Raw genomic sequence first — 26,931 nt, 5'->3', positions numbered from 1 at the left:
CCATCTTTCTTCGTTAAAATTCATGGAAACAAATTTAAGATTCTAACGTATTATGGGCACTTGAGGTTCGTGAAATCAGTAAAATGTAAAACAAGGTAAACTGCGTTAGCGTATTAAAAGCCTGTGTCTTTGGAAAGCAGAGCAGAAACAATGATTTTTGGACTCAAAAGTCAAGGAGAGCGCCGGACAACTCGTCCACCTTATCATCAGAATCAAACTAAAGCATGTCACATCTCATGGCCATGCGGAATAAGTTCAGCGATACATGTCATGTCCCGAAAATGGCCAAATTATTCAGCCCAAGAAAATCATCTACTTTAGAGTGACACTTCCTTACATACAAGTATTCCGAACCTTGAGATGCAACTTCCAACAACTACCTAAACTTACCAAGGACCGATCCCTTCATATGGACAACAATTAACTAGTTTTAAACCAAGGAATGCTTGTTCCTTGGTTCAATGTGGAATACGAAGGAAGATGAGAAGCCTTTCATTCGTTATTATGTTGATATCAAAGTTACATAGATGACAAACAGAGGAAGCAAACTATCTGCAGGATGAGAGTAAACCGACTTGCATCCTAACAAGCTTGTCCTGTTGTGCCAAATAAATCCTTAGTTTAAACGGAAAGTAGTGGAGGATGCATACCTGTTCATTAATGGCTTTTTCTCGTTCTCTATTATCCTATTCCTCCATTTCATCGATGTTTACTCATCTATTTGATTGTGATGTAGCGATTTGTTCCATGCTTAGCCCAGTGGTCCTTCAGATCAACAGGATTTGATAAATCATGTCCTGCTGCTGCAAGGCGGCTGAGCAGCTTGGTAAAGGCACTTCCACTCATCTTTCGCCCACCTACTCGAGTGTGCCGCTTGTTGGGCACAGCTGGTAGAGGATACATTGACATGGTTGTGGTGCAGCATGAAGATTGCCACCCCCCATTTCCCCATTTGTAACACTGCCTTAGGATTCCAGTGCAGGAGCATACTGGTGCAGGCATGGTTGAGTCATCAAATGCAACCTGATTCAACCCCAGGTCCGGTCCCTTCCAATCAGACTTTGAACCCCCTGACTGTCTGTTCAGATCATCACCTCCACCACCCATATCCTGCCCACCTTTCCACTCATGTGTCTTGCCAAACATGATTTTATTCAAGTCATCACTCTCCCTCTTTATCTTCTTTGGAGATTTTGAAGCCTTCTTATCAGATGGCATTCCCTTGGTCTCCTTTGTTCGTTTGGCCCGTCGTGACTTAGCAGCCTCAGAAGCAACTTGTGATATTCCAATGGCATCAGTTGTGTGCATTTCCCTCGTATTGTAAGAAGCCTCACCCATGTGGGGTAAATGATGTGTGTGCTGCTGTGGGTGGTGGATGTGCTTCACCCCCCGTGAGATTTGGCATCCTGGTGGGCATGACATATTACCACTGGTCAAGGAGTTTTCCCGGTATTGTAGAGTGGCAATGGCATTGTCCCGTTCTAGAAAGGCATTATTTCGTTCTGCAATTGCTGTATCTCGTTGCAAAAACGCCATATCTCGCTCTGCAATAGCTGCCTTTTTCTCAGAAAGGGCCAAGTTTCTTTCTTGAATGGCTGCATCTCTTTCAGCCATAAGGCCCATTATTTGTTTCATCGATGGCTGATGTTGCATCAACCACTGCAACAACAGAAGCTTTTGAACTTCATCACATTGGTCATTAGTTAAGAAAATGTAACTGTAGCAAATTGTTTCTCGTACCTGACCCTGAGCTGTTTTATATTGATCTGCTTTGTGTCTGCCATTTTCACGGTGCCCTCCGTCATCCATCTGAGATCCACAAATGGCTATAATTGTGGACAACAGTTTCAAACCTCAGTTAATCAAGCATTATCGCTTATGCAGGCTACAGATTCTGTATCTCAAAGCAAAAGGAAAAAAACTGTTCATATTTTGTTTATGGCTTGTCGATGCGCAGATGCATATAGGCAATAACACATTTGGGTAGAGAGAGAGAGAGAGAGAGAGAGAGAGATTACTATTCATACTACAGAACCGTAGGCAGAAGAACATCAGGAATCCATCCTGGTGGAAATATAAGAAATCATGCATAAATCCAAAGTTCAAGATGAACATGCTTCCATCAAACTGACCCACAAGATGCAAAAGTGCTAACAATCAATATCACCTATAAATAACTGATACGCAAAACTGCAAATGAGAAATATGATGCATAAATTGCATTTGATAGAAATTCCGAAGAAGAGTCTCAGAAAGCTCATATCAAATGAAAATGCTGTTGAAATGACTCTTAGCTAAAGCATGGGTCCAAGCAAAGATGTTGAGCTAAAAGTAGAAATAAGTTACAAGAGCCCTAAAGTGTTTAGAGAAACAATATATAAAACTGGATGGTGACCTTGATCAAAATCAAATGTAAATTTTTAGTCCTAATCAGAAGAAACAAAAGATATGTAAATTTTCATGACTATAAACACTGACCTTCTGAAGATATACCGGGTTGGATCGTGATTGCACAAAACATATTGGGTGTTAGTATATAATGGAAGTGACCAAGGGTACAAATTAGGAAAAATAAATACAAAGGCACTTGGCAGAATGCTCTTGGATAATTTGAGCAAATGCATGCCCGCATGCAGAGCCCTCAATTTGACAATGCTTAAGTTCAATACACGAGATGTTTAGGCTCTCATGAAAGAGTCAAGGACTTCTAATTTTGTATTTTGCTTCTATACTTCTTGGCCCTATTGTTTTATGCTTGTGCATAATGATTTTCTCAAAACCCAATCAGATAGAACATGCCATGTAAAAGCTTCCTTCTAAGGAATCAATAACATGTGGTAGTAAGAGCAATCAATTAAGCAATATAAAGAATCACGACATAACCAAAGATGCTTAATCGTATAACAGCATAGCAATATCATTTCAAATGCCAGTCAATCCTAGTTTAATCCTTAAGATCACCTTCACAGTACTAAGTTCTAGGTTGATCCTCTAGATACCTTGACAGTAAAGACTTGTGAGCAAACAATAAACGATGCTCAAGAGAAACCATCAGAAACCATAATGGTGCACAAACACAATTACATGGACATACACTTCTTTGATGTAAACTTGCACCATAACACTTTGCTTCCCTTACTTCTCAAAACTTGCACTATAACTTCATGTGATTTGGACTAAGATGCACATGAGAAAAAGTCATGGAAGAGGTAAATCACATAAGGGATCATCATCAACTCGTGCAAGGTTGATGTTAGTTTTGACAGAAAGACTGATGTTTGCATCTTGCTCCAAACCTACAACCCACAAGGAAGGAGGGGTCTAGTGCAGGTTTTTGAAAAGTTAGGGAGATAAAGTAAAAAAGGCCCAAAGCACCCCAACAAGGTAATTCACAGTATGCTTCAATGAACTTCTACGGGGGATGAAGACCACATGTGGTCAACCAACATTAGACGCAACAAGGAACTCGTTTTCTGCTCCACTAAATGAGCTAGAGAAGCACCTTCATCTCTATCAATAACATCGGAATATATGCCCAAAGCCAAAAAAAAAAAAAAAAGCTTTTGGTTCACCCTTTACTTTATATTCCCAATACCAAAAAAGAAAAAGAAAAGAAAAAAGCTTATGGTTCACCTTTCAAATTCTGGAGACAGACTTACTACTCTCTCTCTCTCTCTCTCTCTCTCTCTCTCTCTGTGGGGAGGGCTGGCAGCAAGGAATTTAACTGTCACGTGCAAAGGCAATGAACTCAAAACTAATTAATGTTTTTCTAATTCTTTCCCCAGCTTCCTTTTTCGTTGCCAAATATACAAAACTTTCCCATACATAATAATAGCTTTGAACATCAATCACATATCCAAGATACTAAACCCACAGTAGAAAGTCCAGTAATGATCTGAAATTGATACGGTTTATGTAGCGCAATGTTTGGACACGTATTTCAAAAGGCCATACATATCTTGAGCTAAAATTAGGCAGGCGGACTACAAAAGTTGCACCGAAGATGGCATTTCTAAGAAAATAGAAAGCAACCATTTCTTTTCAACTTTCTACAAAAGAAACTCCGCCAGTCAAACCTTCAAAGGGATTCTCAAAAATCCAAAACAATCTTGAAGAGCGAGCTTGGCAGTGTAATACTAAACCACCAAGACTAGTTTCTACTGCTCCAACAGAAAGGGTTACAGAGAATCCAGTTCAAGCAGCAACAAGCACAAATTCGGTACGCAGTAGCAGTAGCAGCAGCAGCAGCAGTAGTAACAATACCGATAATCGGATGAAGGAAATTAAAGCGCAAGAAACAGCAGAGAAGAGATATCGAAGCTTACCAGCAGGTGCGAGAGAGCAAGAGAATCGGAAGAGGAACGGAGACTCTGGGAAACCTAAATCGAGAGTGTAAAAAAAATTGTGAAGGTCACCGTTGGGACAGATTGGTAGTATCCGCTTTCCCTCTTGGGAGTGTTGGGTTTTACCCGTCTGCCTGTCCCTGTCTTCATTTTTTCTTCCACTGTTCGGTTTTTGTTTTTTTGTTTTTTTTTTTATGTTATTTTTTTCGGGTTTGTTCGCAACACATTTCGGCCATTAAGAAACAAAGCTCTTTGCGAAGAATAAAATATAAAAGTTATATCAAAATGTTAGGTAGAGTATATTTAATGAGTTTTGCAACACAACTGTGACCACACTTCACATTTTATAATTTTTAAAATTTTTAAAATTTTTAATTTTTTTTTTTGAGTTTATTTTTTTTTAAATTATTTCAAATTTTCTATTTATTATTTATATAATAAATATTTGATAAAATAAAAAAAAATAAAAATTAAAAAAAATGTAGAGTGTAGAGTGTGAAGTGTAAGGAGGTTGTGAAAATTTATTCATATTTAATAAATAACTTATACTACATAATTTAATTTTAAAATTTAAAATTTAAAATTTATCATTAAAATAATATAGATTGTAAAATAACTCAAAAATATACATGAGACTGAAGTGCTTATGCGGTACGAAGCTGATAATATGCAATAGGAAAACTCTACTCTTATGGCCTGGGGTTATGTTGTTTTTTTTTATTACTTAATGATTAACTAAATATTTTTTAATAATATTATAATTTTTTAAAAAAAATTATAAGTGTTAGAAAAATCATGTAAAAAAATCATAAAAAAATAATTAAAATTAGCTAGCGGGAGCTCCCAGCGGTGGGAGTAGAACCATCCTATGCAATATTTTATAGAATTAATTTGAACAATCTAGAAATTTGTATTAAGTTTTTTTAAAAAATATTCATAACTTTTTACTTTCTCAACTTTTAATTTTATCAGTTTGATCTTTAAGTTTGTAATTTTTCCCAACAAAATCTTTTCGTTAATTAGATTAATAGCGAAAACGTTACATTGCACATCGCGTTTTCTAAAATAATAAAAAAAAAAATCAAAGTTGAAAAGTTATATACAAACTTAAAAATCATTTTTTTTTTAAATTAGAAATAGTGCTCTAATTCCTAAACATTTGAATTGGACAGAACGGTAGAAAAGTATTCGAATGAAAATAATTAACCAATGAGAGGCCAATCAAAGTTGATGGATCATGATGGTAGTCCGACAAGGTTACACGAGATATTAGGTCCTAGGAAGATGGACCTACCAAAACAAATGAAAATAGATAAATGAATGAAAATATATATATTCGTCAATATATTGTTGATATCAAAATCTTCTATTTTGACTAGAATAAGAATATATTAGTTTTTTATTCTTTTATAATGATAATTTTTTCTTTTATATCGTGGTGGGGTTCGATCAGGTTCTCCTACTTAAATATCAGACCTTATATCATATAATTTAAAAAACCTTCACCTTTTATAATTGAATTAGTCTACATACAGTTCTTAAATAGAGATTGTTCATGCAAATCCATATAATTATATTTTAAAAAAATTAAAATTACTATAATAACCTTTTCAAAATGATATTTTTTCTCTTTTACCCACATTCATCAATGAGATTGTACATACAGTCTCCCACTCAAAACTGTAAGAAAACTGATTGAGAATGATTCAATCACCCGAAAGATGCAAAAAACTTGAGAGAACCTAAGAAAGATCAAGAAGGTCTTGGAACTCGTATGAAAGGGAAAAACTCAGAGCTTTTGTGTTATGTAAAAAGTAAAAACCGTAACTGAAAATACAAAGTAAACTAAATATATATACAAGGAAAGAATGCATGTGCTATACACGTGCAATAAACTAAGAGAAGAAAAATTGAACTGTTTACAAGTGTATTTTTACATACTTCAATACTCTCCCTCAAGATGGAGTGTGAATATCAAGAACACTCATCTTGGAAAGAAGAAAAAGAAACTAATTAAAAGACAAGGTTTTGGTGAAGATGTCTGCTAGCTGATGCTGAGAACTGACATGTAGAGCTCGAATTATATCAGATTGTATCTTTTCACAAATAAGATGACAGTCGATTTCTATGTGCTTAGTTCTCTTGTGAAAAACAAGATTTGCTACTATGTGAATGACAACTTTACTATCACAAAACAGCAATGCTGGAGAATGATAAGTAATGCCAAAATTTTGAAGTAAAGCAATTAACCAAGTCAATTCACAAACAGTAGAAGCCAAAGCCCTATATTCGGTTTCAACTGAAGACCTTGAAACTGTATTTTGTTTCTTTGATTTCCAATAAATCAAATAATCACCCAAAAACACACAAAATCTAGTTACTGATCGTCTAGTGTCTAGACAAGTTGCCCAGTTAGAATCTGTAAAAGCCTTCAAGTGTAAAGAAGAAGAAGATGATAAAAAAACTTCCTGTCCAGGTGTACCTTTGAGACACCTTAAGACATGATATGCAACAACTAAATGTGTTTGAGCAGGTCTATCCATGAATTGACTTAAAATCTATAAAGAGTAAGCCAAATCAGGTCTTGTTATTGTCAAGTAAAGCAACCTCCCACTAATCTTCTGTAAACAGTGGGATCTTCCAACAAACCAGAATCTATCTTTGTCAATCACAGATTATAACACATTGGAACATTGGCTGGTTTACAGCCAAGAAAACCAAAATCTGCCAATATTTCCAAAGCTAATCTTTGACAAAGTGAAATTCCTTTAGAAGTTCTAGCTACTTCTAATCCAAGGAAGTATTTAAGATCTTCAAGATCTTTAATCTGAAAAGCATTATGGAGAATGGATTTTATGTCTTGGACAACATTAAGATCATTGTTAGCCATAATCACATCATCAACATATATCAAGAGAGCAATGTATGTAGAATTAGAAACTTTAGTAAACAGTGAATAATCACATCTTGACTGTGTAAAACCATGTTCTAAAAGGCAGTTAGTAAGTTTACAATACCACTGCCTTGAAGCCTGTTTTAAGCCATATAATGACTTAGTTAACTTGCATACCCGAGTCTCCCCCTTGGTGCCAAACCCTTGAGGTAGTGTCATATACACTTCCTCATCCAAATCTCCAAGCAAAAATGTATTAGTTACATCCAATTGATGCAAATACCAATTATGTGAAGATGCAACAACAAGCAAACATCTTACACTAGTAAGCTTGGCAACGGGAGAAAAAGTGTCAATAAAATTCAACCCCTCTTGTTGAGTGTATCCTTTAGCTACAAGCCTAGTTTTATTGCGTTCAATGGTCTCATCTAATTTGTATTTAATTTTGTACACATATTTACAACCAATGACATGTTTATCAAGAGGCAAATCAATGAGAGTCCAGGTATTATTTTTCTCAAGAGAAGATAATTATGTCGTCATGGCTTCTTGCCAATGATGAACTTTAATCCCTGATGATAGAATTTAGGTTCGAACTGAGATGAAAGATTAATGATGAAAGCACGATGTGTGGGAGAAAGTTTGTTATATGAAAGGTAAGTAGACAAAGAATGAGGAGTACTCACCTTGGAAGAAGTTGTAGCAATAGAAGAATCATAATTTGATAAAGAAGAAGTGATTAAATCACAATGATATTGCTGCAAATATTGTGGTGTATGTCTGACTCTAGTAGATCTTCTGACAGAATGATTAATAGTGGAAGGAAGAGGATCTGAAACTTGCTGTGATTGATCAATGGGCACATAATGGGAAGAAGATTATGTAGGATTAATGGGAAAAGAAGCAACAGGTGTATGAAAAATTGGAGTGGGTATCACAAAGGAATCTAAAGAAACTGAATTAGGATCTAAAGAAATGTGGTTGTTGTGTTTATATGGAAAAAGATGTTCATAGAAGACAACATCTCTAGACATAAAAACAGATTTAGAGTGTAAATCATACAACTTGTATCCTTTGACACCAAATGGATAGCCCAGAAAAATGCATTTCCTAGCTTTAGAATTAAATTTAGATCGTTGAGAAGGAAGAGTGCTAGCATAACATAAGCAACCAAACACTTTTAAATTGGAATAATTTGGCTTGAGAAAAAATAAGTTCATAAGGAGATTGATTAGAAAGAACAAGGGTAGGCAATCTATTTATAATATAAGCTGCTGTCAAAACACAATCACCCCAAAAACAAAGAGGTAAATTGGCTTGAAATCTTAGGGCATGTGCAACTTCCAGTAAATGCCTATGTTTTCTTTCTACTACTTCATTCTGTTCAAGAGTGGCAACACAGCTCTTTTGATGGATAATGCCTTCAGCGGAAAAATAAGAAGACATATCAAACTCTTAGCCATTATCACATCTAAGGATTTTCACTTTGGAACTAAATTGTGTCTCTACAAGGGTAATATAAGAAATGAGTTTGATTCTAGTTTCATATTTGTTTCTCATTAAATATACCCAAGTTGCTCTTGTAAAATAATAAAAAAATAGTAAGAAATTATCGAAAACCATCTAGAGTTGGAGTAGAAAATGAGCCTCATATATCACAATGGATTATTTCAAAAGCACAAGAAGTATGAGATTCACTATGTGGAAAAACTAATTTGGATTGTTTTGCATAATGACATACATCACATCTTGTATGTTTTGAAGAAGTCACAACAGGAAAAAGTCTATGTATGAAACTCTATTTTAGAAAAGAAATATGACTTAGGCGATAATGCCATAGATCCAAATTGACATAATCAGAAGTACAAACTGAAGGTACAACTAAAGATATACTAGAATCAGTTGCATCAGACAATGATGCTTTAGTGTGCAACAAATAGTAAAGACCACTTCTTTCTTCACCCAAACCAATCGTCTTCCAAGCATACAAGTCCTGAACGAAGCATAATTTGTTGAAGAAAATTAGACAATAATTTGAAGAATGGATAAGATGATTAGTTGATAAAAGATTAAAAGAAAAGGAAGGAACACAGAACATTGTGAATAACCAAAGAATCTGAAAGTTTAATAATTCTTGTGTGTGTAATTGGTGCTTTGTAACCATTTGGCAGAGTTACACAAGCTGATTTAACAATGGAGCAAGAAGAAAGAAGTGACACTGAGCTAACCATAGGGTCAGTAGCTCTAGTGTCGATAATCCATGGAATATCAAGATCTGAATGATACTTCTTAACATAAAACAAGCAAGGATCAAAAGTCAGATTAAAAAGGGATTTACCTAACTGATTAAAAAAAAACTGAGGATTTTGCCAAGATTTGGTATCTACTAAATGAATGTAGCAAATTTGTCAGATGAATTATGTATCTCAAGCAAAGAAAGTAATTCTTGACATTGCTCTTGAGTAGAAGCTAATGAAGATATCTCACTAACTTGCTTGTCCTATGAAATATTACCAAATGAGTTACCATCAACAAAATTGGTTCTAGGTTTGTTGTTCTTATAGCTAGGAGTATACCCATGTAATTTGCAACAATTTTCTTTTGTGTGTCCTGCCATTCCATAATGGCTACAAATAGGCTTCGATTTTTTAAAAGAAGCCCTGAATCTTGGACCAGATTTATGGGAATCATGCACAGTAGAAACCAAAGCAGTGGACTCTAAATTGGAAGATTTATAAACATGAAGACTACGATGGCGTTCTTCTTGTAAAATCAGAGAAAAAACTCTATTTATGGGCAGTAGGGGATTTAATAACAGAATTTGGGCTCTAACATTAGAATATGTATCACTAAGCCCCATTAACAACCTCATCACATATTCTTGTTGTTGATATTCTAGTACGGCTTCCAAGACTCCACAATCACAATTTGATACCATGTAGGAAAACTGATTGAGGATGATCCAATCACCCGAAAGATGCAAGAAACTTGAGAGAACTCAAGAAAGATCAAGAAGGTTCTGGAACTCGTATGAAAGGGAAAAACCTAGAGCTTCAGTATTATGTAAAAAGTAAAAACCGTAATTGAAAATACAAAGTAAACTAAATATATATACAATGAAAGAATGCATGTGTTACACACGTGGAATAAACTAAAAGAAGAAAAACTGAACTGTTTACAAGTGTATTTTTACATATTTTAATAAGAACTGTAAATAGAATTTCTCTTTATGATTATAATAAGCAATGTTATGAATACCGTACCGGAAGCCGTACCAGTCAAGGCACTAGAATGAAATATTTCGGTACCGGTACCGTTTTGTATACCGTTTAGGATAGTCGATATAGGAATAAATTATATATATAAATATATATAAAAATTATATTCTAAAATAATAGTCTATATATAAATACATATATATATATAAATTATAAATAGCCTAATCTGAATTGAGGGTCAAAAAATAAGTTTGTAGTTTGAAAAAATAAAAAAATAAAAAAAACAAAATTAAAGACCAAAATATCGGCCGGTACTGACTTTTGGTGAGCCATCAAAGCAAGTTGAATCTCATAGAGCAAATCGTGCAAGTTTAACAATTTTTGAGTGAGATAGAAAAACTGAAAATTGTAGGCTTCGATTTGATCATTTAGTTTTATTTATTTATTTATTTTGATACCCAACGTGTATTCTTGATATTTTATAGATAATTTTGTAGATTCTACAAAATCATCATATATAACTGTTCCATAAGAAATGATCATAAATTCACACTAGTTCAAAAGTTAACTGAGTAAACAGATTATTGTGTTTACACGGTCTCCAGATCATCAATTCTACCCTAAAAAGAATATATCATAAGAATTTTATAAATATCGTTTTTCGTATATAGGTTTATCATTCTAGATTACACGGTATACATGCTAGGTGGCTTATTTAAATGTTCTTTTAGATGGTAAAAATATTTTATCTTATCTCATCATTACAATTTTTTTAAATTTTTAGACGAAATATAATAAACAATTCAACATTTTCAAATTCTAAAACAATCATAATATTAAAATATAATATTCTAATAATATTTTATTCAACTTTCAATTTTTATCTCCGTTTATCTCATCTCAACTCACTATCCAAACGAAACCTAAGAGTAAGAGGAGATTAGGTATCAAAAATTGAGAATTGATTTGCCAAACTCTTCCTACATGAACGTGAAGTGAAATAGTATTACTCGAAAATTAAGGGATTGTTCAACGACACAATTGTTCTTAATATTTTCAGATATTTTATTTTTAAATATCACTCAAACACAAGATATTTCTCAATTTTAAATATTTAATATTTTCATCTAATTATTACAAGTTTTCCAAACTAACAAAACATAAAAAACAATACTACTTTTTTAAATTTTAAGACAAAAATTATATTCAAACAATATCTTAACTTTATATTATTTTTATTTAATTTTTTTTCTTTTATTTTTTAAAATTTAATAAAATATTTTAACTCAAATCCCATTTGTAGATTTATTGAAATATTCTATATTCAAACGGCCTTAAAAGCCCACAAAAAGGTTAATGAATTTGATGCATTGTTTCCTTAGGACGAGTTGAAACCGCGTAGAATGTCGGCCTAAAATTGATAATCTTATCGAATCGAATAATAATCTGAGTACTAAGTTGGCGGCCCCATGCGGTGGGTGGTGGTGTGAGATTCGTATTTTCAAGACCACAGTCCCACGAATGGGCTTTGCTCATTAACCTTTGGGCGCAAATCTCGAAACTCAAAGTTTTTTTATTTTTATTTTTTTAGATAAACTCGATGTTATTTAGTACACATAATAGCGTGCACTTATAATATATATATATATATATATATATGTATATATTCTATTTATCATATCCATGCACTACATTTTTTATTTTTATTTTTTATTTTTTTCTCTTATCAAATATGTTGTATATGAATAATGAGTAGAAGAATTTAATTAGTTTAAAAAGAATAAAAATAAAAATAAAAATAAAATAAAATAAAAATAAATACAATGTATAGTGTGTGAGATGTTGAATAGTAAAGCTCATAATATAAATGATAGTAATTATATATATATATTTAAGGTATATATGCAAGAGTCTAGTTAGGCATTGGGCAATGTTTGAGATTTGTGCAAATGTATATGTCATGTCGTATAGAATTAGAATTAAAATTAGAATTCCTCTATTCTAATATCACGTAAAATTATCGCTTGTATCTATTAAGGAAAACTGCATCAATTCTGTCTAGTAAACTGATTACTATCCAAGTTTAGCGTTCTAGCTGTTACGAATCTTTTCATTCATTGTAAATTATATTCTTGCAAAATCACAGCAAACATACATATGTGTTAGTTATCTAAAATAGGTTTTGTTCTTATATATATTTGATTCAATAGTCAATGAAAATGCGTGGTGGTTTTTCCATTGAAATCGTGTGTATCTTAAGATTTTATATGGTATCAAAGAGACATACAACCGTCCCTAAATCGTCGAACACACTTCATGACTACCCGATTCATGAATAATATTTTTAAACCCAAACAACTCAATATTGTCACCAAACATCCTCTTCCTCAAAGTCTCGAACCAACGTGTGTGACCCAAGCCTTATTCATGCCACAATGGCGTGAATACATGTCTGATGAGCTCACTGCTCTTATGAGACATGGCACTTGAGACTTAGTTACACCCCCAGCATGCTGTAAACCCGTGAGTTGTAAGGGGGTCTTTCGTGTTATGCAAAAAACTAATGGTTCAATCGATCACTTTAAAGCTCGACTTGTTGCCAAATAGTATCATTAAAGACTTGGGATTGATTACATGGAAACCTTTAGTCCTGTCATAAAACCAGCAACCATTCGATCTGTGCTTACTGTTGCTGTCATGCAAGGTTGGACTTTTAAGGCAAATGGATGTTAACAATGCATTTTTGCATAGTGAACTTACTGAGGATGTTTATATGAGTCAACCTCTAGGGTTTAAGGACTAGTCAAAACCCAATCATGTGTGCAGGTTACGTAAAACCATCTATGGGCTTAAACAAGCCCTTCAGGCATGGTATTCAACCCTTAATGATGCTTTTATTCATCTTGATTTTCATAACTCTAAGGCCGACTCCTCACTTTTCATTTATCGAAGTGGCTCACTTATTTATTACTTTTTGGTATATGTGGATGATCTTGTGCTTATTGGGAATGATTCAAGCTTTGTGCAATATATTATTTAGCAACTTGGTGCTAAATTTTCATTGAAAGATATGGGCACTCTTCACTATTTTTTGGGAGTGGAAGTTATTCCAACTCGTGCAGGTTTATTCTTGTCACAGCATAAATATGTTCGTGACTTGCTATCCAAAACAAACATAGTTGGTGCTAAAGATGTTTCAACTCCCTTATCTACTAGTACATCCTTAAAACTGGTTGATGGTACTGCTTCTTTTGATAGTACTGAATTTCGTCATGTAATTGAGAGTCTTCAATATCTTTCACATACTCGTCCTGATATTGCTTTTGCTGTTAATAAGTTGTCTCAATTTATACACAAACCCACAAATACACATTGGACAATAGTTAAAAGACTACCTTGTTACTTGAAGCAGACTATATTCCACGACATTCAACTCCGAAAGGATACCACTTGGCGTCTCACAACGTATTCTGATGCTGATTGGGTTGGGAATGTTGATGATTGTACTTCTACTTCAACTTATATCAGCTTTCTAGGCCACAATCCCATCTCCTAGAGTTCCAAGAAATAACAGGCTGTTGCACGCTCATCTACAGAGGCTGACTACGGATCATTAGCTAATGCAGCCTTGGAAACAATGTGGTTACTTAATCTTCTCAATGAACTCGGATTCTCACTCAAAGCTCCACCTTCCCTACTATGTGACAACCTTGGAGCAACTCATCTCAACTTTAATCCGATTCATCACTCTCGAATGAAGCACATCTAAATTGATCTTCATTTTGTACGTGACTTGGTTCAAAAGGGCACTCTTAATGTCAAGCATGTTCATACCCAAGACCAGCTTGCAGATTTGCTGACCAAACCTTTATCTAAGCAGCGTACTGAAATTTTTAGATCCAAGATTGGCCTTGTTGATGGAGTCCTATCTTGCATGGTGTATTAAAGGAGACTGCATCAATTCTGCCTAGTCAATTGATTACTATCCAAGTTTAGCATTCTAATTGTTACGAATCTTTTCATTCATTATAAATTATATTCTTGCAAAATTATAACAAACGTACGTATGTGTTAGTTACCTAAAATAGTTTCTATTCTTGTATATATTTGATTCAATAGTCAATGAAAATGTGCGGTGGTTTTTCAATTGAAATCGTGTGTATCTTAAGATTTTATAGTATCAATAGTTTTTTAAAAAAATTATAATTTTAATAATTTATATTTATTTAATATTACCCGTAATATATTGATTGTGAATGATATGCATTAAGAATGAGAGAGAGCACAATGGACACGTGAAAATGAAACGGGATAAAAAATAAAAATAAAAATAAAAAAAATAAAAGGATAAAAGATAAGAAAAGAATGAAAGAACCCCTCTAACGCTCAAAAGATAAAAAATAATTGAATAACATGTTAGACATGACGTGGCCAGATCAAGTCAATTACGTGCCACTACAAACGAACAATACATATTACATTAATATATCATTCAAAATAAATAAATAAATAAATAGGACCAAAAATGAAGTATAAAACGAAAATTGTGAAGAAATGGAATTTCTCTTTCTTTCTAAATTTGTTTTTCTCATAGGCAGAAACTAATGGAGGGAGAAAACAAATTTTGCTCGTAAATACATACAAACACACACATATATATAGAAATGATTTATACAATCTCAAATAGATAAAAGACTTGTATAAAATTTATCTATTTGAAATTTATACTTAATATTACTCATATATATATATATATATTTATATTTCTATGCAAGTACAAATTATTACATCATAGATAGGCCAGTCTGTCATTACGGTTTTAGTACTATCTATATATTAATATTTATTTTATTTGTACCTTATCCTAACTCTTTCGAGTTTGTTACATTTAAAACAAAAATATCTCATATTATTATTATTATATATATACATTAATTAAAAGCTATTGATTACCAAATTATTTTGTCCGCGTGATTAATCTTTGTATCTGATCTATTAAAATCATAACTTTATTAACGTGTTAGAGTACCGTATTCCCTATTCATACGCGTGTGTACTAAATGACCAAGACCATCGAGAACAACTATATATTATGCATATATATTCGAAACATGTTTACTAATTTCAAGATTTTCTAGAGTTTAAGGCCGGATTCTAGAAGACGAAGATAAACATATGAATTAGGTTTTGCAAAATTCAGAGTGGTACTAGTGTGCTGCATAGTTTTGACTGATGGGCATGTCCACTAGTACTACAAATTTCATATCTTATTTTATTTTTTAAAATTTTTTAAACATTTTAAAATATTTAAAAAATATATATATACCAATACATTAAAAGTCATTTCTTTAACCATTAAGTAAAAAAATAAATTAAAAAAATTAAAATATACGAGCGGTCAAAATGAGAGGCAAACTCATGCAGAGCGGAACTAGGATTTTGAATTTGGGAGAGAGGCAATTGACAAAGTGTGTGGTATGTGTGAGTATAAGTAATATATATTTTTTTCACGTGACTATATAAAAAATAATAATCACACGTCATAAAATTGTATACAAAAAATAAATGTCTATAAATCATCTTATAAAATAATTTTCTTCAGAATTTTTGTAATTTGCTAGAGACCATTACAAAAAGAAAAGAAAATGAAATATCAACTTAAGATTTATCCTTCAAATTAAGCTCGACGATGATCTTTTATGGAATAAAATTCATCTATTATAATCTCTGAAGTGAAATTCTTAACAATTTCTTTCTCAATATAAACTAGCAAATGATCTGTAAGAAACTCATATTCCATTCGAGTACGCAATCTAGTTTTTATAAGTTTCATGATAGAAAATGCTCGCTCAGGCAGTCAGGCTCAAGATAAATTATAATTATCATGATTCATAAACTTTAAGATCTATGAATTTAGAACATTAATAACGAAGATGAAAGGAAATAAAATAGAGTTGTTCTTACAAGTAAATAATAATGTACATCAGTACACTATATATGTTTAGATTAACATACCCGAAACTGTAAATCTAGTGTTATTGGTGGAGAATGCTTCAGGAGAAAATCAACTGAAAGCTATGGTCTGTTCAGCTGTGCTTTGACTCTAGCATTAGTGTTGTAGGAAAGGAAAAGAAAACTTAAAGAGACGTTGTGTAGTAGAGAAAGAGAGAGGTATCGGTGATAGATTGATGGGTTGAGTAACCGTGTCAATTGTAATTATCAAAATAATTATCGGTGATAGCATTAACATTTTATACTGGAAAAAAAACATTTTTTTAAAATCAAAAAATATATATTAATACATAAGTACTAGCTAGCTAGTTAGAAAAAATGATAGGAAAAATGCTAAGCGTCCCATTCCCAGCTCCCGTTGGGAGTTATTGCTTGCACTTTATATATATATATATATATATATATATTGTTTTTGTTTTTATTTATTGATTAAAAAAATATTTTTTAATAATATTATGATTGTTTTATTTTTTTAAAAAAATTTAAAAATATAAAAAAATACATGTAAAAAAAAAAAAAAACATTTATACTGGCAATAGCTCCCAGCGGTAACGTAGCCCCATCCAAGGGAGAAAGACCGGATCATGTCATCGGTTGAAAATTTCAAGTGTCTTTTCGTAGATGACTAGTTTTCTCAAACTGATCAATAAATTGGACATAATTTTAGCAAAACGTACGTTACAACATATTTTTTACTCCCACTATACATCAAATATTTGAAAGTCAACTAATTACGAAAAGGTTGTCGAGAATAAACCGATCAGGAATAACGAAAATGTTAAATTTACTAAAAAAAAATTTATAAAAAATTTATTTCTTTACATATCAGTTATTAATAAATTGAAAATCATAAAATTTTAAATTTTAAATTTAAATTTTAAAAGAAAACTAATAGAATGAATCTTATAAATAAAAATACAAGTAAAGTAAAAATATATGTAGCACTACTCCAGAAATAATATTATACTATGGGTTAAATATTTATTTAAGCTTAGTTTCTATATATGTCTAATTAATTATGCCTTAGGGGAACATTTATTATATTTTTAAAATAATGTTAAGTGATAAAAAAAGTGCTTTATTCCGTATTTTTGCTATTAATTGGGAGCAAAGCTTATCCACGAAGATAATTAGGTAGTTTATGTTAATTAAGAATTAAGGTTGAACGTAAGATATGATCTATTTCTTTAAACATACATGTTTAAAGATATGCACCTTGTTAAAGATATTTTGTAAGATATGCACCTTTTTAATCAAGACAAACTGATATATAAAACAAACAGACTGGATCCATACAAATTTATCAAAGCTAGCTCTTCTGAGAAAGACGAAAAAAGAAAAAGAAAAAAAAGATAAAGAAAAAGGAATATGTATGCTGATCATCAGAAGATATAAAAGTAGAACCCAGTTTCCAGGAAACTGTAGGAAACAATTAGTCAAACAAGTAGAAAACGAAGTGCTTCGCCATAATATCTGATCAGCATCAAATATATATAATTAATTTTTTTTTATTATTATAAAAGACCAAGAAATGATCAAATTTGTTATAGTAATAGTATTAGAACAACAAAGAAAATTTACAAAATTAAATTCACAAATTGATCATGTGACTTAATATGATACGTTGAATTTATTTTATAATAAAAATAATTTTACAATCTGACATACTACATCAACTTACAGCAGTTTGTGAGGTTACTCAATTTATTATTATGTTCATTACAAAATTATCCACTTTTTTCAAAAGAAGTATGCGAGAGTATTTATATATTCTAAAACTGTAAATATCATTTCTCAAAACTCAAACCATGACTTTGGATCAACAAAAGGCAAAACTAGACGACTAGCAAGCTTAAAAAACAAATTTAAGGCACTACGATATTGCAATACAAGACCGAGAGAACAAAATGATCATCGACCAACGTCGAAGTACGTACCATGTACACTTCCGCAGTACATGCATGCGGAGATCATACCACAAACTACATGCTTACTTTTGATTTAGAGCTAGCACTATCAACAGTTACCTTAAATTTAAAACAAAATCTAGGGGAGTTTCTTCTTCTTCTTTTTTCTTTTTAATAATTCCTTTCATTTTTTTTTAATATTCCTTATTTTTTGCTCTTTTAGGTACTACGAACACACCAATAAAATTCCCTAAAATGAGATCATTTGGTCGAGAGCATTGGAATCTAGACGTGAAGTTAAGTACTCTCTCTCTCTCTCTCTCTCTAACATAGTTATACGCAGAAAAAATATCCAATTAGTACGTACACATATTGGACAATTAAGTTTGATCTTAGATTTAGCCCCAAACATGCAAAGAGTGTTCCTCTATTTTTAGATGCCATAGCTAGTTAGTTGCCAATATGATTAAATGTGTTAGCTAGATTAACAAAGATATTATAAAAAGGTTGTCAGATATTAAACGAAGATGTGTTCGTATCGATCGTTATTCCTCTTTGTGCTCTAGCTGACCTGTATGTTCAAAGGATGCATGAGATCAACTAATTATAAGTAATGGTATATGCAGTTGTGGAGTGCATAATTGTCGTGCAGTTATTTTAAAAAAGAGTAAAGTCTACTATTAAAATATTAATATTTTTTTTGTAGGTTCTGTATTTATTTATTTTTTTTAAAATAATTGAATGATATTTGCGCACTCACGACTGTAATTATCATTTTTTATTAAGCAATTAATTCTAAAAAGATTAATTGATGAGTTTGAAGGAAATAATTCCTCTAATTAATTTTTTGTTTCCTAGCCTTACACAAAGATGAATTAAGAGCCATGCATGGATATAACTAATTATTAAAAGAAAATTAATACTCTTGACTTTATTGATCAGTACTACAATATTACAATTCTGCATGCGATTTACAAATTATTGTATTTATAATGAACTGGCGGCCTGGAACATTAATATTATTTTTTCGAACATTTTTATTTTCAAACCGTGCGAGAAATCAAATTTAAAAGAAAACACCACTATAGTACTGTTTGTCACTGTAGTTTGACCCAAATTCCCTCGCTAGGAATATCTTGATGAACCACAAACAGAAGATAATATCCGGATGGTGCAAGATAGCCCGAGCCGGCCGGTGTAGTAACCTGGACTTCATACGTAGAATTCCCAAGTTTTGTCACCGTCTCCGCACCAAGTACCAGCAACCTTTGATTCATGGAGAACGAGTGCGTGGTAAAAGACGGCGACACCACCGTCACAGAGACCTGATTTTGAGCCAGAGCTCCGGCGACTGAAAAGCGAACTGCTAGCTTTCTGCCAGGGTTAAGTTTGGTCTGGGATGGGGGTGATACAATTTGTGGACGCAATTTTGAGAATTGTGCGTCCAAATATGGAGGGTAAAATGCCTCTAAACTTAGTTCTGTAGGGTACAGCACGTTGGTGAATACGTAACCCGAATGAGGGTTGCTGCCACCAACGAGAACTCGACCATCCCGAAGCAAAATGGCCGACGAATGATACATCCGAGGTATCGTGCTCGGGTTTTGTAGCTCGAAACGTGAACCCAACTTGTTGTCAGGTCGGTAAATGACAGGATTCAAGACTGGGTTTCGACCAATTTCCCATCCAGCCGTCCCTGCGGATGCGCCGTTGATTATCAAGACTTTTCCGTTTGGAAGCAGAGTCATGTCGCCCATGATTCTGGCCTTAGGCATGGTCTCCATGACCCACTGGGGATTTGGGTCGGTGATTTTGATCCTGGCGCAGGTGTTCAAAGCTTCCACGAAGTTACCCTTGTTGGCTTGGGTGTAGGCCCCTTTTGGAGCTCCACCACAAACCAGAACTTCAGCTTCTACAGACGAGGCTTGCAGATTCTTGAGTGGAAGCAACACTGCGGAGCCAGTGCTCGGGTAACACCTCGGATCGCCGCCCGGTATGGCCGGGTACGTCTTCACGACCTTGTTGGCGGCATAGTCGAGCAAAATAGCTCGATTATTTGCGAAGATGAATAAATTCCCGTCAACGTTAAGAAACACAAATGGGTACAGATTGTTCTCTATGTTTGCGTCGTTGGTTTGCGATAGAAATGGAAAACTGTACAAATTAGGTGCGCCACTGCTCTTAGGATAAAACTCATAGTTAAACTGTTTTCTCCCGCCGATTATAATCTGCCGTCCGCCGGGAAGAATATGATTAGTGGCGTACCATCGCGAAGCTGCTAATCCGTTGGGTATCTCTGTCCAGTCACAGCCGGTGCAGGGTACGAATGTCCTGACTCTCCGTTCACCACTGTTGAATCCACCGGTTTGGATCAGACGGCCATCGGGCATGACTGCCCCCGAGGAGCACCAAACGTCTGTTTGGACGAAAAGTGCTCGGAAGGTATTGGTGATGACGCTATACTCGGCAGAGTGAGCAGTGCAGTCTTTCGGGACGGTTCGGCATTTACCGCCGGGCAGGGACAGGTTCGATTTACCGAAGTCGGTGCGGTCGAAAATGATGACGCGGTCGTTTTTGAGGAGTTGCATGTGCATGGCTGTAATACCGATGCTCTTTTGCAAGAGTTGCCAGCTCCCGCCAGCGGCGTGGGTAAGATAAGGTTTGGCAGAGAGGAGGATCAGTTGCCAGGCGAGGAAGGAAAGCATCACATGAGTTCGTGCCATTGGTGTACCTTGGTGTTGTGTGTTGCTTTTTGTCTTGGTCGAGTGCAGAGAATGTCGGAATGTCTTGGTCTTAAATAGTTGTGGAGAGAGAGAGAGAGAATGAATAGGTTGTGGGCCCAACATTTGCTTATCAAAATTGTACTTCGAGAGCTAATCCTTACCCAATCATTGTAGAATCGAGGTCACATCAAGGATCATTGAAGTCAACTGTATTAGGATGAGGATTAATTGATAATCGTCACTTTATTTTTCTTAATTTCCTTCTTATTATGAAGCATTGAATCTATTCAGCAAGAAAATAAATAAGTAAATAATTAAATTCTTTTAGTTATAATTTTATGATAAAGTGTTAATTCGATATAACATTTTATTCTCTCACTTAATTATTGGTAGCTGCGGAGTTTGTTTTATGACTTTATCGCAATATGCATAAATTTGAAACTCTTCGGATAAGATGACTAATTTTGATTGGTGACCGTAAAATCTATTGAAGTTGTTCGAGTCTTTTGGAAGAGAGTCCAAGGGTATTGATTTACCTTAATTGAGTTAGAGCTCAATTGGCATGTCATCTCTTTTTATTCCAAAACTTTTGAAATACACATTACTCACGTGATATAATTTATTTTAAAAGATATTTTTAAAATTTAAATCTTACCAATCAACATTTATCAACAAAGTGATATAGATGATGTGCTGATCTACACATCACTTAAGAATGGAATAATTCGAAAAAATAACTTTAATGGAGAAGAGTGAAAAGTATGTGCGAAAGAAATGAATTATTTTATATAACTATAGGTCATTGTATATATATGTTAAATAATCTTAGAAAAAGAAACCCTCTCCCTTAAATACGAATCATGGAATAAAGAAGCTCTTCAAGTTTTTGTTCAAATCGAATGGTTCAATTCGGAGAGAGGTAGATAAACATATATAACATCTAATTAGGAGTGGTTTGAATTCAGAGATAAGTTGAGATAGATTGAGATGGTTTGTGAATAGTAGAATAAAAGTTGAATTATTTATTATATTTTGTGTGGAAATTTGAAAAAATTATTTTAAAATTTGAAAAAGTTGAATTGTTTATTATATTTTGTGTGAAAATTTGAAAAAGTTGTAATGATGAGATGAAATGAGTTGAAGTGAGTTGATGTGAGTTTTGAATGCAAACGAGGCCTCAACTTCAATACTAGTTAGTTCCAAAGAGATGGTTCATATTTAGGTTTTTCTTTTTTCAACTTACATAAAACAAATATATAGAGAGAACCTTCGTTCTAGGTAATGATATTAGTTCTTTTCCCATAAGTAATCCTTTGAATTGGGTCAATGTCGTTAATTTTCTTAATTTGAAAAAAATAAAAGTTATTTCTTATAGCTAGCTAGGCATATATATATTTGGTGGGGGTGTTAGTGCGTGGAGTACTTCATAGGAATTTATAATTAGTTGGGTCGACAAATGATCAAATCGTTAATATTTAAATACTTAGTTTATGTTGGAGGTTAGATTAGCATATATCATGCAATATATAGCAATCCGAAGGGGTTGGTCGATCGATCGAGCATTAATTATATAAATATATATTTATATATAGATTCTCGTAATATTGTTAGTTTTTGGTCACGTTATTCTCTTACCAAACAGTATACTTTGAACCGTCATATAAGCACGAATGTCGTGTGATTTGACTTGTACAAACCAGCATTATTTGGATTCATTCCCCAATATTCTTTTTGATTTCGTTATCTTAGTTGATCTTCTGTGGAATTAATGTATTATAAGTAGTAGTCAAATATATATATATATTTTTAAAAGAAGTTTCGGTTGCGTGCGTACATCCGTTGAGGATGATATTGGATGACAAATGTTATATATGATTGTGGACTAATATATATATATTTTTGTGCCAAACAATTGAAGTAGTCAGACCGTGTAAGTTATAAATTGCCAATAATTAAAATAACATAAATAAGCTTCTTGTAGAAGTTATATATCATTTAGTACTTTATTAATTATCTATTTCTCTTACACTCTAGTTTTAGAATTTAGAAAATAACTCTAAAGAAGCTCACAGCTGGAACAGTACTAGAGGAAACCAGCGATCTGGCCGGGGCTAACTCAAGTTCTCTGAGCCAATATTCGTAAAAACAACGTCGACACTACAAGAAATCAAACTTTTTTCAACAATTTTAAAATCGTTGCAAAAAAAAAAAAAAAAAAAAAAAAATCGTCACAAATAGTTCTTATTTGTGATTATTTTAAAGTCGACGCTTAATTCTAGCATGAAATTTAAAAATTATTATGGAGAATTTAATGTTTCCTTTATTGCGGTGACTTTTATATCTATTGCGGCGATTGTAGTCGTCACAAGAAAGTATTGTTTACTATAGCATCATTTTCCATTTGTCGAATTTTGAAATTGCCATAACAGATATTATTTGTAGCAAAAATTGTTGTCGTAAAAGTCATCTAGAACACTTAGCGAAGAATAAAAAATGTTGGAAAAGATAATAAAATTTAAACCGCGTCTTTTCCCCTCAATTTAATTCCCCCCATCCCTCTTGTCCCTTAAGTCTCAGCCGCGCATAGCCTGTCCAGCAGCCCCACCACCACCTCACCTCCTCGTCTCGATGCATTTTTCCCAGTTTTCGAACTTGGCTTTACAATATGAAGGGAATAAACATCATGTTTTGAGGTTGAATTTCGTCTGATCATCCTATCATATCATTTTACGTCCATCTGGTGTCAAGTACTCTTGTGTCCTTCGTATATAAGACCATGACAATAATGTGCATGAAGCAAGGTCTGTGACTCGGAAATTAATTATCGGGTTCTAGGATTGTCGGATTATGAGTCGCCATGTAACTCATCTTAGAGTAATTGATTGTTGGAGAGTGTTAAGGAAGATATGTTTTAAGTTTTTTATGACATTCAATATAATTAAGCCTACTTTAAGGGTAGTCATGTAGAGCGATATTGTGAACATAGCTCAATATTCTTAAAAGTTCTCACAAAACTAATAATATTAGGACCACCAACCACGCCACGAGCTATAACAAACGACAACACATTTACGTTATGTTTGGATTCAGAATTGATATCAACTCATCTCATCTCATCTCATGATCTAATCTAATCATTATAAATTTTTTAAATTTTTATATAAAATATAATAAATAATTCAACTTTTAATTTTTATAATATTTTATTCAACTTTCATCTCAACCTACTATCCAAACCTTACCTTAATTCAATGAATTTGCCAACATAATTTTTTTCATTAAATGTCGAGTTTTTTTCAAAAATAAAATCAATTGGATATAATTTTTCTTGATTTAATAAAATTCATAAATTGGAAAAAAAATAAAAAATTCGGTCAAAGGGTTGTAATTGTTATGCTAACCAGCAATTTTAAAATAATATTATACAGTTTTGGGCAGTGGAATGATATGTCAGCAAACTAGGGAGGAGCCCCCTGGGAATGATGACGTAACATTATTAATTATTAATTTATTCCTATCTACTCTTAAAAAAAAAAAAACAAGTATATATATATATATATATATATATATATATATATTCTGTCGGTAAACAAATAGCATAGGTAGGTGCTCCTTGGGCAACCATACGGCCAACAACGTGAATATATTGATGAAATATTCGGCAAATTAGTGGGATGTACTCTAGCTTTTGAACTTTCAGGGAGGGGTGCCACGTCATTCCCTGGTTATGGGCTTGCCTCTGGGTTGGAGTCGTGTCTCCAATATTGTCGTGTCTTTTTGTTTATCCATTGTTTTTTTTTTTTTTTCGTCTTTGTAGGCTTATCCATTGTTTGTTGATTGTTGTAAGGCGTATAAATTCCGTATATTTAAAAAAAAAAAATAGATAAACTTAGAACTTTCATGTATTTGACTAATTACGCATTCTTATGTCAAAACTCGACTAAAAACAAACTAACAGACTATTCAACTTACTCATTATATATATATATATATATATATATATATATATACATACACTAGCAGTAGGGTAACATCCAAGGGATTTTTGCCTAATGTTTTTTTTTTTTACCTAGTGATTAAGGAAATATTTTTAATAATATTGTAAATTTTTTATTTTTTTAAAAAATGTTTATGATGATTAAAAATATACATGAAAAAAAGAAAAAAAAATTAAAAAAGTGAAATACACATTCAGGACACATTTTCGGATTACTTTTTCGGTAGCTGTATCAGTTATTTTTAGTTAATTAAGAATATTATCATATTTAAATTATGTTAAAACTTTAACTATTTATATAGTTTTACTTATTTTAAAATATTTAACAAAATTTCATCATTTATTTAATGATGAAAGATTAGTATTTTATAAATTAAATTTGATAATTTATTTATGATATGATATTTATATGTTAATCATCATTTAAAAGCATATAAACTTACCCGATTCAAGCCTATAGCTCTCAGCATTAATGCCAATGGTATCTAGTCCAATAGGCGTTTCACTTATCTAATTCTGTGTGCAAACGAGGGCCTCCACGGTTGACGGTGACAATGAACTCCGATAAGCATCCAACACACGACCTCCAGTGCTAAATGCCGACTCTGAGGCAACCGTAGTGACATGAATGGCTAGCACATCTCGGGCCACACGGGAAAGGACTGGATACTTGGTGGAATTAACTTTCCACCAAGTTAATAACTGAAATACATCACTAGGTGCCTCGACAGCTTCCATAAAATATCGTTTGACCTCAGATATACAATGCATAATATTCCTTGTTGACATGAGTTGATGATACTGCCGTATAATACGATTGCCTCTAACCCCTACAGATGGGTCAGTATCACCTGAGGAAACTGTCAATCCTGTCGGCCTCGAATGTGAGGAGCTACCAGCTGCGGATGAAGGCTGAGCACTAGTACTGTAGTGATGATATAAGTCATCAACATCACTTTTTAGCAATCTAATAAACTCTGCAGCCTTCACTGCCCCGAGGATGGAATTTACCCAAAATTCTAGAACGGCCAACTTAACTCGGGGGGTCAAGGATCACAGCCACAAATAGCAATCTATTTATCTTCTCAATATTCCCCCAATATTTATCATATTTGATCTTCATCCTCGTAGCCATAGCAGATAACAATCCAGCAGAGTCAGTACAACTATTTTCCAATTGGAAGTGAAGCTCCGAGAGCTCGCTGAAAAATGAGTTCGCAGTCGTATATTTGGATCCAGATAGCCGCATGGTTATCTCATAAAAAGTTCTTAAAAATTCAACAAAATAACTCACACTGTTCTAATCATGTGCGTCCGGCGCACCGAGCCCCTGTCCTGCTGGCTCCAACAAAGCATACCTCAGGCCCCCATCCTCGACCTCCATCCGCTCGAATGCTTTTTGGTACTTCTGTGCCACATCCAACATCATGTATGTAGAATTCCATCGAGTCGGAACATCCAAGCATAGCATACTAGAACATTCAATCTTCAGATCTTCTGCTATTGTCTTAAACTTGGCAAACCTTTGAGGGGAACCCCTCACATATCGTACAATGTTGCGAACTCGGGTTATGGAATCATGAACCTCTTTTAATCCCTCAACAATTATGAGGTTAATGATATGAGCACAGCATCGAACGTGAATAAACTCGTAGGCCCGAATGACATCATCTCTCACCGTCGTGTTCCGCTTAAACCAATCAATTGCTGTTTCATTCGCACTGGCATTATCAACTGTAATACACAGCACTTTTCGAATTCTCCAGTCCTTTAAACAATCATCCATCTTCGCCCCAATGGATGCATCTTTATGATCCACAATTTCTTTAAAACCAATA

The 26,931-nt window shown here is 33.3% G+C and overlaps 2 protein-coding genes across 9 annotated transcripts; both read right to left on the bottom strand.

The window, feature by feature from the left end:
- Positions 1–181: 181 nt before the first annotated feature.
- Positions 182–4,489, bottom strand: LOC121262989 (protein BASIC PENTACYSTEINE6-like). Of its 8 annotated transcripts, none has more exons than XM_041165733.1 (4): positions 4,326–4,489; positions 2,019–2,064; positions 1,741–1,826; positions 182–1,659 (listed from the first exon to the last, which is right to left on the bottom strand). In XM_041165733.1, exons 2-4 carry the CDS (start codon positions 2,050–2,052, stop codon positions 718–720), a joined length of 1,062 nt encoding a protein of 353 aa, XP_041021667.1. In that variant the 5' UTR covers positions 2,053–2,064; positions 4,326–4,489; the 3' UTR covers positions 182–717. The 8 variants fall into 8 exon arrangements, with proteins under 8 accessions (XP_041021667.1, XP_041021674.1, XP_041021672.1 ...); XM_041165740.1 differs by having other exon boundaries at positions 1,741–1,809; XM_041165738.1 differs by having other exon boundaries at positions 1,741–1,894; positions 2,019–2,127; positions 4,326–4,488.
- A 14,969-nt stretch (positions 4,490–19,458) lies between these two features.
- LOC121262901 (aldehyde oxidase GLOX1-like) lies at positions 19,459–21,163 on the bottom strand. The gene has a single exon (XM_041165594.1). It carries the CDS (start codon positions 21,094–21,096, stop codon positions 19,471–19,473), a length of 1,626 nt encoding a protein of 541 aa, XP_041021528.1. The 5' UTR covers positions 21,097–21,163; the 3' UTR covers positions 19,459–19,470.
- Between the last annotated feature and the right edge of the window lie 5,768 nt (positions 21,164–26,931).

Source organism: Juglans microcarpa x Juglans regia, chromosome 4S (genome assembly GCF_004785595.1).
Source record: "Juglans microcarpa x Juglans regia isolate MS1-56 chromosome 4S, Jm3101_v1.0, whole genome shotgun sequence".
Classification (NCBI taxonomy): domain Eukaryota; kingdom Viridiplantae; phylum Streptophyta; class Magnoliopsida; order Fagales; family Juglandaceae; genus Juglans; species Juglans microcarpa x Juglans regia.
The sequence above is the reverse complement of the archived record's forward strand: the minus strand, read 5'-3'. Positions and strand labels throughout refer to the sequence as shown.